General features: G+C 44.9%; 1 protein-coding gene across 1 annotated transcript; it reads left to right on the forward strand.

Annotated features, from left to right (window-relative positions):
* Positions 1–6,138: 6,138 nt before the first annotated feature.
* On the forward strand, positions 6,139–10,651 carry PRXL2C (peroxiredoxin like 2C). Its single transcript, XM_049795521.1, has 6 exons — positions 6,139–6,353; positions 6,893–6,961; positions 8,446–8,499; positions 8,924–9,029; positions 9,271–9,402; positions 9,976–10,651. Exons 1-6 carry the CDS (start codon positions 6,171–6,173, stop codon positions 10,101–10,103), a joined length of 672 nt encoding a protein of 223 aa, XP_049651478.1. The 5' UTR covers positions 6,139–6,170; the 3' UTR covers positions 10,104–10,651.
* The last annotated feature ends 2,829 nt before the right edge of the window (positions 10,652–13,480 follow it).

Below are 13,480 nucleotides of genomic sequence, written 5' to 3' on the forward strand. Positions count from 1 at the left end.
CATCTTTGTTGAAGCAAATAACGTAATTATGGTGCAAACAGCAGGAAGAAAAACAGCTTTCTTGTTTAAACACCGGAAGATATGGCAGGGGCCAGAGTCTTGAGCCTTAAGCCAAGGACCATCTCTCAAAGCACCAAGTGCAGCATTCATGCCAACATCCACACAAACTCCAGACCCAAAAGGCTTTCAGGGCTGGGCCCTCTGCCTCAGGTCTGGGCCCTCCGCCTCAGGTTTGGCATGAATTTTACTGTCTGTGGTAGAAGTTTTCATTGTTAACAAACCAAATGCATTATTTCCACTGGAGAGGATTTTAAAGGCCCTCTTAGGAGAGCCAGCTGGCAAGCTGTGATCTCTAAAGTTTCTGACAGAGGATTCACATGACAGCCATTAGACACTTTACCTTTGGACTCCTTTTTCTTATTTAAATAATTTCTTCAAGAAGGCCTCACTAAATGAAATCTGTGGCTTGCTTCATCTCAGTTTGGCATATACACCATCTCAGTCAGACACACAACAATAAGAGATAATTAGGCAACACATTTTAGCCATTTTGAAAGGGAGGAAGGTGGACACAGGCCATGGATTTGTAGTCCTCAGGATATGAGCAGTCAGTCAAGCTTAAGTGCTTGCAAAAAAAATCAAATCTACCTCTATAGGGGAATTAGCCTGGGTTTCTAATTGATCCCTCTAGCAAAGAGGCACAACAGAGGTCTCCAATGTTAAAGTGATTCTACTCAATTATATACCAGGAAATAAATTAGATCCGTTTCAAGTGTGTGCTAAAATTAGCTCCAGTTATTAGCCTCCAGCAATAATATCATCCACTAGTACCATCCACTGGCCTCAAGAAGGGAATTCCTAACTGTAGGTAAATGTCAACGTTGCCATATGTAAAAGAGCCATTTGAACTTAATCCACTGCCAAGTACACACCCAGATCTCTATCAACACAGAAAACAGAAATAGCAGCTGGAACGACAACATTCTTAAATCTTAAATTATGCTTTTCCTGCATGGGCAAAAAAACAGTAGAATGGGGCGGGGGGGGGGGGGGGGGTGTTGGTTTTAGATTGTTCTGATGGAAGTAAAAAAAGGGACAGTATCTAAAGCTCTCAAGAAATTTTTGGGTTACCTTGTGAGACACCAGTGCAAGAGTCTTAACTAATAAGGCTTAATTTGGCATGAACACCCCATGAGATCACCTCCGCTTTTCTTCATGTTCTTCATCTCTTAATCCTCTGATCTAGTTTACACTATAATTTAAACACTAAAGATAATGAGCTTACTTTCTAAGAGCCTTACTGCTAACAAGATACAAGACACGTCTGTTTGGCCATTTTGGATTGCAGCGTATCTTTTATTTGTTTTTTGACTGTGTCTGATCTATTTAAGTAGTGATTTCTTCAGGTAAGATACTTGTTTCCTCTTAGTTCTTTAAAGAAAGATTCAAAACAGTGGCACTTAAGAGCATCTAAACCGCATCTTCACATAAATTTACTATTCTTGACATATAGATGGTCATGTCTGTTTCTCATTTGCAGCAGAGTAGGGAGCTGCAAAACAGAAATAGACCAAATACAGAAAGCTCTTACTAAATGCATTAAAGGCTTTCTTTATGCTTTGAGGCTATATTAACCAACGTGTGGGCATTTCACTTAATATTGTTACATTTTGTTGTGTAGTAAAGTTTGTAGTTACTGCTTTCTCTGTAGGGTTTGTATTACAAAACTAAATATGCCAAACATAACAGAATTTTTTTCTCTATATATGTCAGTATAATCACTAAACTATTACAGTAGATTTTTAATTATATTTACCTTATTTGTGTTGTGATACAACAGTTAATCAGTATGCAACACATACTGACACTGCAACCAGACTTACAAAGCCCTTAGTTTTGTAAATAGTCTTGAAAAATTTTTAGGAGTGAAACAGCAAAGTGCAAAACTTGCCAAAGCTTTGAAACTGTAATATTGCCTCCCTTAGCAAAAAAAAAAGAAAGTAAAACTAAAGAGAAGCCACTTCAGGAGATAAGAGCACACACCAGGTAGAAAAAATTGAGATGAAGCCAGCGTTTCCAACATGATTTTCAAGGCTGCAAATTACTCCCCTTGCTGATCGGAACCATCAGTCCCATGACCCTATGCCAAGGACTCTGGTGTACCCCTGGTATATCATGACACTAAGGAAACAATGAAAGGCAGCCATAAAAGAAAAAAGCCTCTTACCTACAGGACAGTGCACACAGTTTAAAAAATCCTCATTCTTAGCTAGCACATGATGTTTTTACTCTGGAACTGTAAACACTGATTAATATAACAACCATGTTATCTGTAGCTAAATAATATTTATATAAACAAGAACAAATATACTTGTGCTAAATAAACAATACATCTTGCAGTAAATGGATAATAACATGTTGCTTTACAAATATACACCACATACTCTAGACAGTGTTTATGCTATTGATATAGGCCACACCTCTCTTGTCAGATATTTTGTTCAGCTGTTGTAAATAAAGGAATTCAGGTTGCATAATTACAGCTGGTATTTTGTTTCACTAATCATTTCAGAACAAATATATTATTTCACATCTGTGTGTAATTATTTTTCTTCCTCTTGAAATGGTAGGAATCTGAATTTCCTATCCACAGCACAAAGTAACCCAACCCTTAGCTAACTAAATATTATCTAAGTTTCTCTTTACAACTGTAAATTGCACTGCAGCAAAGAAAGTGACTTTCATCTTGAATGTTACATCATGATTAATAATGCCAATGTACTAATTTAGTCTCCTTAAGACACTGAAAAAGACATCACTCTGAAGACTATGTTTTTTTTAAGTTATCAACACTTCTATATTTAAGAGCTAAAAAGAAAAGAGACGAGGGGGAAAAAGGGGAAGTTTCCATGATCACAGCTCACATTGAAGAATTGTACGGTTTTAGTAGACTGCACTCTTAGACAGTACTGTCCATAATGTCAGCAGATACGGTGTCTTTCTTCCCATCTAAGTCAGTGGAACTTAAATCTGTATTTTTGTTAAGCATAAATAAATGAAAGGCCTTAAGCTTCAGCTTTCAAAAGTGACTCCTAATTTTGAGTGTTTGCTCTTTCAGAGGACATGTCAGTGTTCAACTGCCTTCACCTCTGTTCTTTCTCCATAAAACTGGGGGTGACAGCAATTTATGTTTGTATTCTAGCAACACTTAAGAATCTCCATCAAAAATTGAAACCACACTGTTTGAGGGGCTTAAGAGAATGCTTTGGCGAATATCCTTGGAAGAAAGTTGCTATTCCTCAACTGTATACTGCTGAAACCAGGTGTTCAGTATATGCTTCTTCAGCTAGTTTAAGGAGGCCAAATAGCATAAAAGGGTGAGGTCTGCGGGCAGTCTTGATTGGCCTAGTAGAAATGTTTACCAGTTCTCCCAGACAGGCTGGGCTCCTCAAAGGTTTCATTTCAAATCAAGTGAGAACGAGCTCTCTGGACTCTAGGCACAAGGTCAGCTATGCACAGACTGAGCCAGGACAGCGTCCTTTGAGTTTGTGACACCACTCTGCCCAACTCTTTTCATCCGTAGGCTCATCCCTATCTGTGCTCCTGGCTCAGAGGCTGTGGCAGCAGATCCCCTGTAGCGGTACGACTGCCTCTTCTGCAGGCTCTGATTTCCAGCTGCATTGGCAAGGGCCTTGGTCCAAGCTATACTGATGACCAAGTGCTGAGCCGTCCCCCTGGGCCCAGCCCAACGCTGCCCTCAGGTTTTACTGCAGCCATAACACAGCAAGGTTATGTGCCCAGCCTGCCCACTTCTGCCTCAAAACGAAGAGCAAAGCATGTCAAAAGTGGTCAGTTCTCCCTGCTTTGCTACAGCCTGCGGTAGTCAAGGGTAGGCGGGCAATTCCCATCAGTACGGCTGAAGAGCCGCAGAGCAGTGCTGCACAGCCCACATTTGGTTCATCAGCTGCCAGTTGAAGAAATCTGTCTGAGAGCATAATACATAGGTAACTGGTAAGTGAACAAAGAAGCCTGATGACAACAACAATGGGGAATTAATACTGCCCAAATTCTTACTGAATCACAGAATAAATTAGGTGGGAAGAGACCTTTAAGATCATGCAGTCCAACCATTATCTAGCAAAATGTAAGTTTCACAATTTTCAGAAATTCTTTAGCGATTTGAGCTCATTGCCTTTTAAATCAAAGTCATTGTGAGGGCACACTGGACTGCAAGATTAGTCCTTGAAGTACACAGCCATAGGCAAATACACAAGTGTTTTGTTAACATTCAAACATTTACATGCTAGATCAGCAAAGTATTATTATCATGATCACAGTTAACATGGCAAAGCCCCAAGATGGATCCATATCATGACATAAACTTTCACTACTGAAACAACAGGGCTATACTAGTGGCTGGATAGTTTCACCTATGTGTATACGCTGGAAACTTGTAAAGAGCTATCCGTCAGGCATCACTTTCCCTTATGTTACTTATAGTGCAGAGCTGACTTGTCTCTGCTGGCACAAAGTAACTTACCTGCCCTGAAGGTCTTTTTGGCAAGAGTTTTAAAAAAGAGTTGGGAGGTATCCCAACCAGAGGGCCAACTATGTTGTACCATCCTGTGTGAATGTCTTACATAGAGCTAATTTGACTTTTCAGACACTGTGACGTTAGAGAGAATTTCTTTCACCAAGTGTTGTAAAAGAAATGGTGGTAATGCCCTCCCTTCTTGGGAAGGTCTGGAGCAGAACAGCTGGGCATGACAGGGGCTCTCAGGCTGAAAAGGAGTCAATAAAAATGTGCTGTTGCAAAAAGCACGACCACAATGCCAGGATGTGTAAGTGGACGTACAGATCCAAAACATGAAGAAAACCTAATGCTTAGCTAAAATACTGTGTCTAGTTTTAGGCACTGAACTTCAGGAATAGCAGAAACCACCTAGAAAGTCCAGAGGAAACTACAAAACCTGCATTCTAGAAATTCTAGAAAACATGACCTATGAGAAGAAAGAATCGTAAAAAAAGGGGGGGGGGCGCATTATTTAGTCTAGCAAACAGGAGTTTGAGGGCAACATAGCAATAGTCTGTGTATAGTTGGAAAGTCGATGCAGTAAGGGGATTAACCAGCTCTATGTGCTCACTCCCAGTAATATAAAAGCAATGAGCTTAACCCAAAGTACAGAGGATGTAAGTTTGAATAACATTCACATTATAGACACTGGGACAGCTTGCCAAGAGACACTTTGGAACTAACATTATCACAGCTTCATAAAGAAGACTAACTTCTGGAGTTCCCCCAGTCCTATTCCCTCTGATACTTGTTTTTTTTCTGTCCACTAAAGAAAGCACTCTCCTCCTCATGAGCTTTCAGCTAACACAACAACCCAAGAGACTACAACACTCTTCCCCTGTCTAGTGTTCTTAAAGATCTGTTCACTCATTTCTATGTGCACTTGATACACCCACTCACATAAGCATGTGCCACTGCTCAGCATCGTCTGCATTCACCCGCCAAGGTCCCATGAAGTTCTGCTTTTACTACAAAAAGGAAACGGCGTCTGTGTTTTCTCACGCAGCAGCTCGACAGTTCCTCGAAAACAAGAGTTCTCCAGCTCACTCGCAGTCCCCCGAAACGCTGCGGCCCTCTGCAAAGCGAACCCTGACCTTGAGGACTGCACAGCAGCGGCACTGCTTCTGTTTGCCCCACCGCTTCTGGGAGGCTCGGCTTGATTTTGTTCCGTTTCCCCGGCACAAACTGCATTCTGGCTGCCACCGAGGCGCAGCGGTTTCGGCAGCGGACTTCCCTCTCCTCTTACCCGCAGGCCTTCAACTCACCGGCTCCCCCTCAAGCGAGCGGCGGGCCCGCCAACCCCGCGTCCCTGCCAGGAACGGGAAGGAGCCGATGCCCTCCCGCCCAGCCCCGGCACTTCCTCGCAGCCACACAGCCCCCGAGCCTTCCTCCCCGGCTCCGCCTTTCTTTTCCTCCTCCTTCCCCGGCCTGGCAGGGTAGGCCAGGCCGGGCCGGGCCAGGCAGAGGCGCATAGAGCCAGGGCCGGGGCCGGGGCCGGGGTTGGAGCCGGGGCCGGGGCCGGGGCCGGGGCCGGCGCCGGGGCCGGAGCCGGGGCCGGGGCCGGGGCCGGGGCCGGGGCCGGGGCCGGAGCTGGGCCATGGCCGGGCCGCCGGCGCCCCCCGTCACGCGGCAGGTCGGCCGGGCGCGGGGCTGCGGGCAGCGGCCGGAGCTGGGGGAGCTGCGGGAGGCCGCCCGCTGCCTGGTGGTGGACGCGGACGGGAGGAGCATCCCCTTCAAGGCCCTGTACGGGGAGCGAAAAGCCATCGTGGTGTTCGTGCGGGTGAGGAGGGAGCGGCTGCCCGGGAGGGGTCGGCTCGCCGGCCGCTCGGCCGGCCTGGCTCCCTGCGGGCAGCCCCGCTCGGCGAGCGGGGCTGGGGAGGCGGTGCGGGGGGCTGAGTCGAGCTAGGCTGGAGCCTTGGAGAGAAAGGAGAGCACGGAGCAGGTCGGATCTGCTTCGAAGAACGCCCGTTCCTGGGTGGAATGATGCAGCAGTCACCTGGAAGGAAACAGTTCTCCGACCGTGAGTTTAGGGAAACGAGTATTGTGTGTCCCCCGATTTCCTAGCTGGCAGGCCAGCCCGCACGTTCCTAAAATATCCGGAGATAAAAATACTAGCAAGGCCCCAAGCCCGGTGTCCTTGCTCAGGCTTGGATTAAACTGGAATCCTAATCCAAATTTGGTGACTGCAGAGAACTGTCATCTTCCCTCTCCCCAGTTCCCGATCACCTCCAAAATGGTTTTTGCCCCAGGTCAGAGTCTGATGCTTCATTGCTATGCAATTATGCCTGTGTCTGACACGTCCAACTGGCTATGTTGCAGAATTTTTTATGTTACACCTGTAAGGAGTATGTAGAAGACCTGGCAAAAGTCCCCGAGGCATTTTTACAAGTGAGTACTCTGCCCTCAATACCAGATTTGTTATGTCCCGCTGCAGGCTCGTGTGAGGCTTAAACCTTCTAGGAATCAAAAAAAGGCTCAGAAGAAAGTTAGCGCTTTCATCGTTTGCTACAATAGCCTTAATGGATCTGCCTAGGAGACACAGGAAAGGATTTATTACACTACATGCTCTGTTGCAGCAGCATTATTTCTCCCTGCCCCATTAGCTGGGTGCTGTTTTTTCTGTTGTGTTCTGAACAGTTAGACAACACCTGACAGGCATTTCTTTTGGTATTAGTAGTCGCCTGGGCAGCTGTCTTCTCCCAACCACTAACTAACAAAAGGGCAGTAGCCCTTTCTTCCATTATGCCTGTATGGCTGACTGATGGTTGTACATGGAACAAGTTCAGGAAATTGATCTGGATTAAAAATAGTATCTTTTTCTACGGTTATTTGTAAGCTGCATCAGCTGTGTGACCTGTTCTCCAGGCAGCTGCACAAACAGGAGTGACATAGTGACAGAAAGGAGAAATGGAGTGGGCAGAGGTTGCTATGGATGGGTATTTGTTGGGTGGTAGGAGATACCAGAGAAAGACAACGATCCCCTGCTAAATGTGGAAGGTCAATCTGTCTGTTCGAGGCTGCTGATTGAAATTCTGTCATATTTTATTCCCAACAGCAGCACAGCTGATGACAAAGACTCAGCTCCTTGCTGACAGCAAGCCTTAGATAGGCTAGGAACTTGGGTGATTTCTTTGTCAGCTCACCTTCTCAGGACAGATTTTTTCCAAGCGGCTTGATCAGTGCTACTCAGAATAACATTTTCTTAATTTGGCTGCTCAAATAAATCTACACAGAGAATCAAAACTATCCATGGTTTTCTTAGTGTGAGAATTCTGTTTTTAGGAGGGTTTCTTTTCATAACAAGCAAAATGATTCTATGTGGGAAAGGCAAGTATTTCACCTTAATATTAAAACAACCTTAAATTTTATTAAGCATTTTACTGGCATCTAAAGGAACTTAACGTTTTGGTCTCTATTTTAGACTCGGGCCTAATGTTGCACCTGCAAAAGACAGCAGTACATGCAGATGCAAGTTAGATCTATTAATGAGCATCCATATATGTAAAACACAGATGTACTTGTATGTGCACCAATACTTGCATGCTGCTTCTTTAGATGCAGGTGCAACTGAGTGGAAATTCAAAATTTCCAAAATCATAGCAGGTTGCAATCAATTGAAAAGATTATGCTACAGGAAACTTAAAAGTTTACACATCTGTAACTTAAAAGGTATCTTTAAAAATAATTTTTCACTTAATAAATTAATGTAGCTGCTAACTGTGGGTGATAGACAAAGGTGTAGGCTCCAAATATGTAAGCGATGTTAATTTCAAATAATTTTAACTCAGGACAACAGACTCTGCTAATGTTTTGCAGCCATGCAGAAACACCAAGCTCCTCTTTACAGTTTCAATACCCATGTTCTGTTCTAGGAAGCAAATGTGAGGCTTATAGTTATTGGACAGTCATCTTATCATCATATCAAGGTAAATAAAGTAGTCATTAAATGCATTGTATCCTCTGTTGTGTCTTAATGGTCTGCATTGAGGGATTTTGCTCTGAGTGAAAAGATGGTCATTTGCAACCACAAAGAGGACAGTATTCTTTTTCATGAAGCAATTCTAATAGTAGTACATGAATAAAGCAAATAACTAAAACTTTCAGTTTAAAAACCACTGGGGCTTGCTAAGGAAACATCTTTTCTTGATTTCACTGGTAGCTTTGTTTTAGTAAAAGCTTTGGGGTGAAAAATTTTTGGTCTTTAACATGACAAAATCCACACGTTTCCAAATCGGGGAGGGGGGGGGGGAGGGGGGTGGAGCGTCAGTATTTTTTCCGCTGTCAGTAGATCCTTATTACTGTCTTAACCTTAAAAATATCACTTTTTTTTTGTATGCATATGTTTTACAGCCCTTTTGCAGTTTAACTGGGTATACACATGAAATGTATGTAGATCCACAAAGGGAAATTTATAAAACGCTTGGCATGAAAAGAGGTGAAGGTAATAATGTATCAGGTAAGAATAATTTTCTCTCTTGTTTGGACTTAACACAGAACAAAGCAAGAACGCTCTGATAAAATAGTGTGATCACAATGTAAATAGGAAGGGAGGTGCCCATCAGACCATCTCTCGTAGGCTATATTTTTTCAGAACACCAGCAATCAGGAAACTCTATTCATAGCAGCTGTTTGATTTTGTTGTTCTCCTTATATACTTTTGTATTTCTAGATAACAAGTATTTTGCCGTTTTGTTTAGTGCGGAGCCCTCATGTGAAATCGAACACACTCCTGGGAAGTATTAGGAGTATGTGGAGAGCAATGACTGGCCCAGCTTTTGATTTTCAAGGAGACCCTGCTCAGCAGGGAGGAGCTCTGATTTTAGGCCCAGGTGAGCTTCTTTGTTTTGTGTGAAAGTTACAGTCTTCTCCTTCAGCTGTTTGCTTTAATGCTACCCTCTCAGCTGCTGTCCCTGTGGATCCCAGTGAGACAGTCTTGTGTTGAAATGTGTGATTTTGCCAGCTGAAGGAACCTGTGGAAGTGTCATTGTGTAGTCTCACCTCCCACAGAGGTGGCACAAAGCTGATCGTAGTCCTGCAGAAATTGATAGGAGTGCTGATGGAACAACAGCCACCAAGTTTGGAGGGTTTTTTTTTTTGACATTGTGGTGTTCACCTACACTCTGCTTTCACATTTGACTCTTGGCATTTATTGCGGTTTTAGTACAGGAATAATGCATGAGGAGAAGACTTATCAGTTAGATGTTCCTTGCTTCTGTAACTTAACTAAAAAAAAATATATCTTTGTTATTGTTTAAAATACAGCATATTATGCATTCTATAGAGCTAGTACACATTTGTACAAGAACGAGTAGGAAAACAGAATGCTTCTTTGATTCATTTATGTCTTTGAATAAATAAATATTTTATTCAACTATTTACATGTTATTCTCATTCCATTCCAGGCAATGAAGTTCATTTTTTGCATCTTGATAAAAACAGGCTGGATCATGTTCCCATTAACACAGTTTTGCAGCTGGCAGGAGTTAAAACAGTAAATTTCACAAACAAACCCCAGATTATTGACATATGACACTGACACAATATATAAATTTTTTTATTTGTGCTCTACAAGAACAATTCTCCAGTGAATTGCCACCAGCATCAGTACTGTTGTGTCTTTATGGACATCTGAAACCTTATCGAGAAAATCAGAGCACAGAATAAACTACCTGGCAATGAAGATGGACACGAAAGTAGTATTTCCGCTGCGTATAACAAAAACTAAAACAACTGAGGCTTATAGCAAAAATTCCTCTAGCTTGTTATTTCCTCATGAACCACTCTTGCTAATATATTTTAAAAATCTGTGTTCAAGACGCACTAAACTAAAAAATCTGGTTTTGCTCAGGAGGAACGTGGGATTTTTGCCTTCAGCAGATCACATTGTCTTTCAATCCAGTACTTCTCAGTGATGTCTTAAAGCTTCCAGCACCGTGTGACAATCTTGTATTAAAATATACCTTGAAAAATCACAGTTTTGAACACTGGCACTCAATCTCATGCCTCCTTTTGCGTCTGCTACTGGCAGATATTATGAAATACATTTTATAGTTTTAAATAAATATTTAAAATACATCATCCATTGTCTGCAATTCTTTTGTGTCATGCAAAAACTTGGGTCTGTAAGAGGAGAGGTGTGTCTTAAACGTATTTCTGATCAGATTATCAGTTTTGGAGTAGGCCACAGTCAATTACTTGTTTTCCTATGAAGACCTGCAGCAGAACACTCTCCTTTGTGTGTATGTACTTCCTCTCAGAGCAAGAGTTCTCTGAAAAAATGTCCGTAGTTATTTCTGTCCTAGACAACTGAGCTAAGGACAACAGCATTTTGGTTTGCAGTTGTCAGACTTAATATTACCCATTTTTCTAGCAATGTTTTTGTTCAGTATCTATTGCTTTCATTAAAGTAGATGTGCCCTCTTTCATCCAAGAGCCTCTTCTTTTCAGTAATTTTAAAATAAGATTTTCTGAGATTTATGGAGGAGCATATCCTCCTCTGCAGTTTCTGATCTTTGGCCTTCACTGTAAAATGCTACTATTCATATATATCTCACCTGCAAATTCTCTCCCCTTTCAAGCTTTCACACTAGTGCAATTGTAGAACAGTATTCTGTGAAGAGGTTTGTCCCTGCATCCATTAAGGTCACTGGCAGGCCCAGAGCAAGCTCCAGAGAGCTCTACACCACTAAGAGCATGTGAAATTAAATGCAGTGTTCTCTGACAAGAAAAGGCTTGCTTAAGAAACGTAATGATACTGAGCAATGTAATTCCATTAAAGCTACTATGCCTTAGCACCTTATTAATTTACATACACATTTTGATACGGTGTGTTTAGAAGAAGGATATTATACATGTAAAAACACCATGTTCAATTCCCTGCTTGACTAAACAGCAGTTGGGACAGGGCTAAAAGTAGTCGTGTGCAGACTCTGAACCTTGCGTGATTTCAGGGCTGGCCAGAGGCTTCCTCAGAACTTGGCATAACAGACAGGGACCAGCAGCTGAGGCTCACAGAGGAGTAAAGTCTGCTTTTCATGAGCCACTGCCCCTACATTCGTAAACAGGGAGTTTCCCCCTCCCTTCAGGGCTTCTCCAGCTCACCGGCATTTTTGAGTATGTCGGAAACTCTGGAATGCAGCTGCCTCTACGTTACCTAAACCACAGCAGAAAGCAAGCTAGAAAACTGGTCTGCTGTTTGTAAAACAAAGAGAAGATATGCAGAAAAGTTAAATTATTTTCAAAGAGAAAGAATGATACCAGTTTATTTGTAGTGCTTCCACTCCGCTTCATTCACCTGATGGACACTGACCCTAGTTCCATTTTTGTTTTGCAATCACTTCACTTTCGTATTCTTGGTGCTTTTTATTTTAAAGGAAGTGTTTGGCTAGCTGTTTTTCTGCTTGTTTAGCTTTCAATAGAATTAAAATAATACACAGTGGGACTAGTTCTATTGCCGCTAATACATTAACTAAACCTAACTGTAGCTAAAAGAACCGTGGACTCTTAAAAGGGATTGGAATGAATGAAGTTGTAGCGTGACAGCTCTGTAGGTTGAAGTCATCCACCCTCACCATTTCACTACTGACAGGAACCATACCATGGCCTGTGTGTTATCCCAGCAACATCACTTCTTCAGAAAGATTCGCAATGAGCAGACAGAAAGAGGGAAGAAGACAGAGGGTGGGATTCAGTAGAAGAGCAATCTTAATTAGGGCATCAGCCCTGCGTTTTGCACGTGGCCACAGCTTCACCGAGTTCACTGCCACCCTGCGAGACGATGAGTCCCACCTGCGTAACGAACCGCAACAACGACGGCCACGTTCGTCCACGGTAGGAATGGGTTTCGAAGCGCCAGCAGAATTCTAGGTCTCTGGTGTTACTTAGAAAAAGTCTTTTAAAACAGTTCTGCAGGCAAAGGCGGAACCAGTGGGAGATAAACACTGGCCTCACACTCAGCAGATGGCAGAACACTTCAGCGAGGGCTTCTGTCGCGGCCAACTAGACAGAGGTCGGGAGGGAGCAGTTTTCAGACGCCGTTTTAACTCCTAGCTTGATTGACTTCAACACCTACTTAAAATAACGGTGTGTTTTAAAGTACCGCAGTGTCTGAGAAGCAGACTCAAACCCAGCCATCTTCACTTTCCAGATAAATCCATCTAACGTTCAGACCAGAAGCCGCCCGCGCGCCCCGGGCCCGTTTCAGCCGGCCTTACGCAACGCCACGTCCCCTTGGGACCCTCGTTCGGCGCGCGTCGCGAGAGGCACCTGGAAGACCGCGACGCCTCCAGAAACCCAACCGAAATCACTCGCTTCCAAAGGCGGCGGCGGCGGCGGCGGCGGCGGCTTCGTGCCAGCGCAAGCGTCGCCGGCCCGTCCGTGGGCGCGGACGCACGCCGCAGCCGGGGCCCTCGGGCTGCGCTCCCGTCACGCCGCCAGCAGCCCCACCGCCCCGGCGGCACTCCGCCAGCCGAGGCAGGGCCGAGGTGCCGCGGGCCCCGCCGGCCGCCAGCAGCCCCGAAGCGCCGCGCCCGTCCGCGCTCCCCCGGCCCACCTGTTCCAGCGGCCGCTATGACATCACCGTCCCCACGGCTCCGCGCTGGTGACGCCACACCGCGCCGACCCAATCAGCGGCGGCGGGGGTGCCGGGAGGTGGCCGGGAGCTGCCGCCGGCTCGGGGCGGGCGGGGGGGGGGGGGGGGACCGTCGGTGCATGCCTCCCATGCGGTGGGAGGGGGCGGTGTCCGGGGAGACGCGTCAGCCGCTGCTGCCGCCGCCGCCGCCGCCGCCGCCGCCGTCGTCGTCGACGCGGGATCCCTCCCCTCGGGCGGCCCGAGCCCCGCGGGGAGCGGCGCGGCGCGGCGCGGCGCGGCGGGGATGAGGCGGCCCGCCTCGCACCCACCGTAGCGGC

This window comes from Accipiter gentilis, chromosome Z (genome assembly GCF_929443795.1).
Source record: "Accipiter gentilis chromosome Z, bAccGen1.1, whole genome shotgun sequence".
NCBI classification, from domain to species: Eukaryota; Metazoa; Chordata; class Aves; order Accipitriformes; family Accipitridae; genus Astur; species Astur gentilis.

Excerpts from the sequence above, each read along its gene's own strand:
- PRXL2C (XM_049795521.1), top strand. The coding sequence starts at position 6,171 with ATGGCCGGGCCGCCGGCGCCCCCCGTCACGCGGCAGGTCGGCCGGGCG. Across the intron at positions 6,354-6,892 it reads CCATCGTGGTGTTCGTGCGG|AATTTTTTATGTTACACCTG; the intron begins GTGAGGAGGGAG and ends GCTATGTTGCAG. Across the intron at positions 9,030-9,270 it reads TGAAGGTAATAATGTATCAG|TGCGGAGCCCTCATGTGAAA; the intron begins GTAAGAATAATT and ends CGTTTTGTTTAG.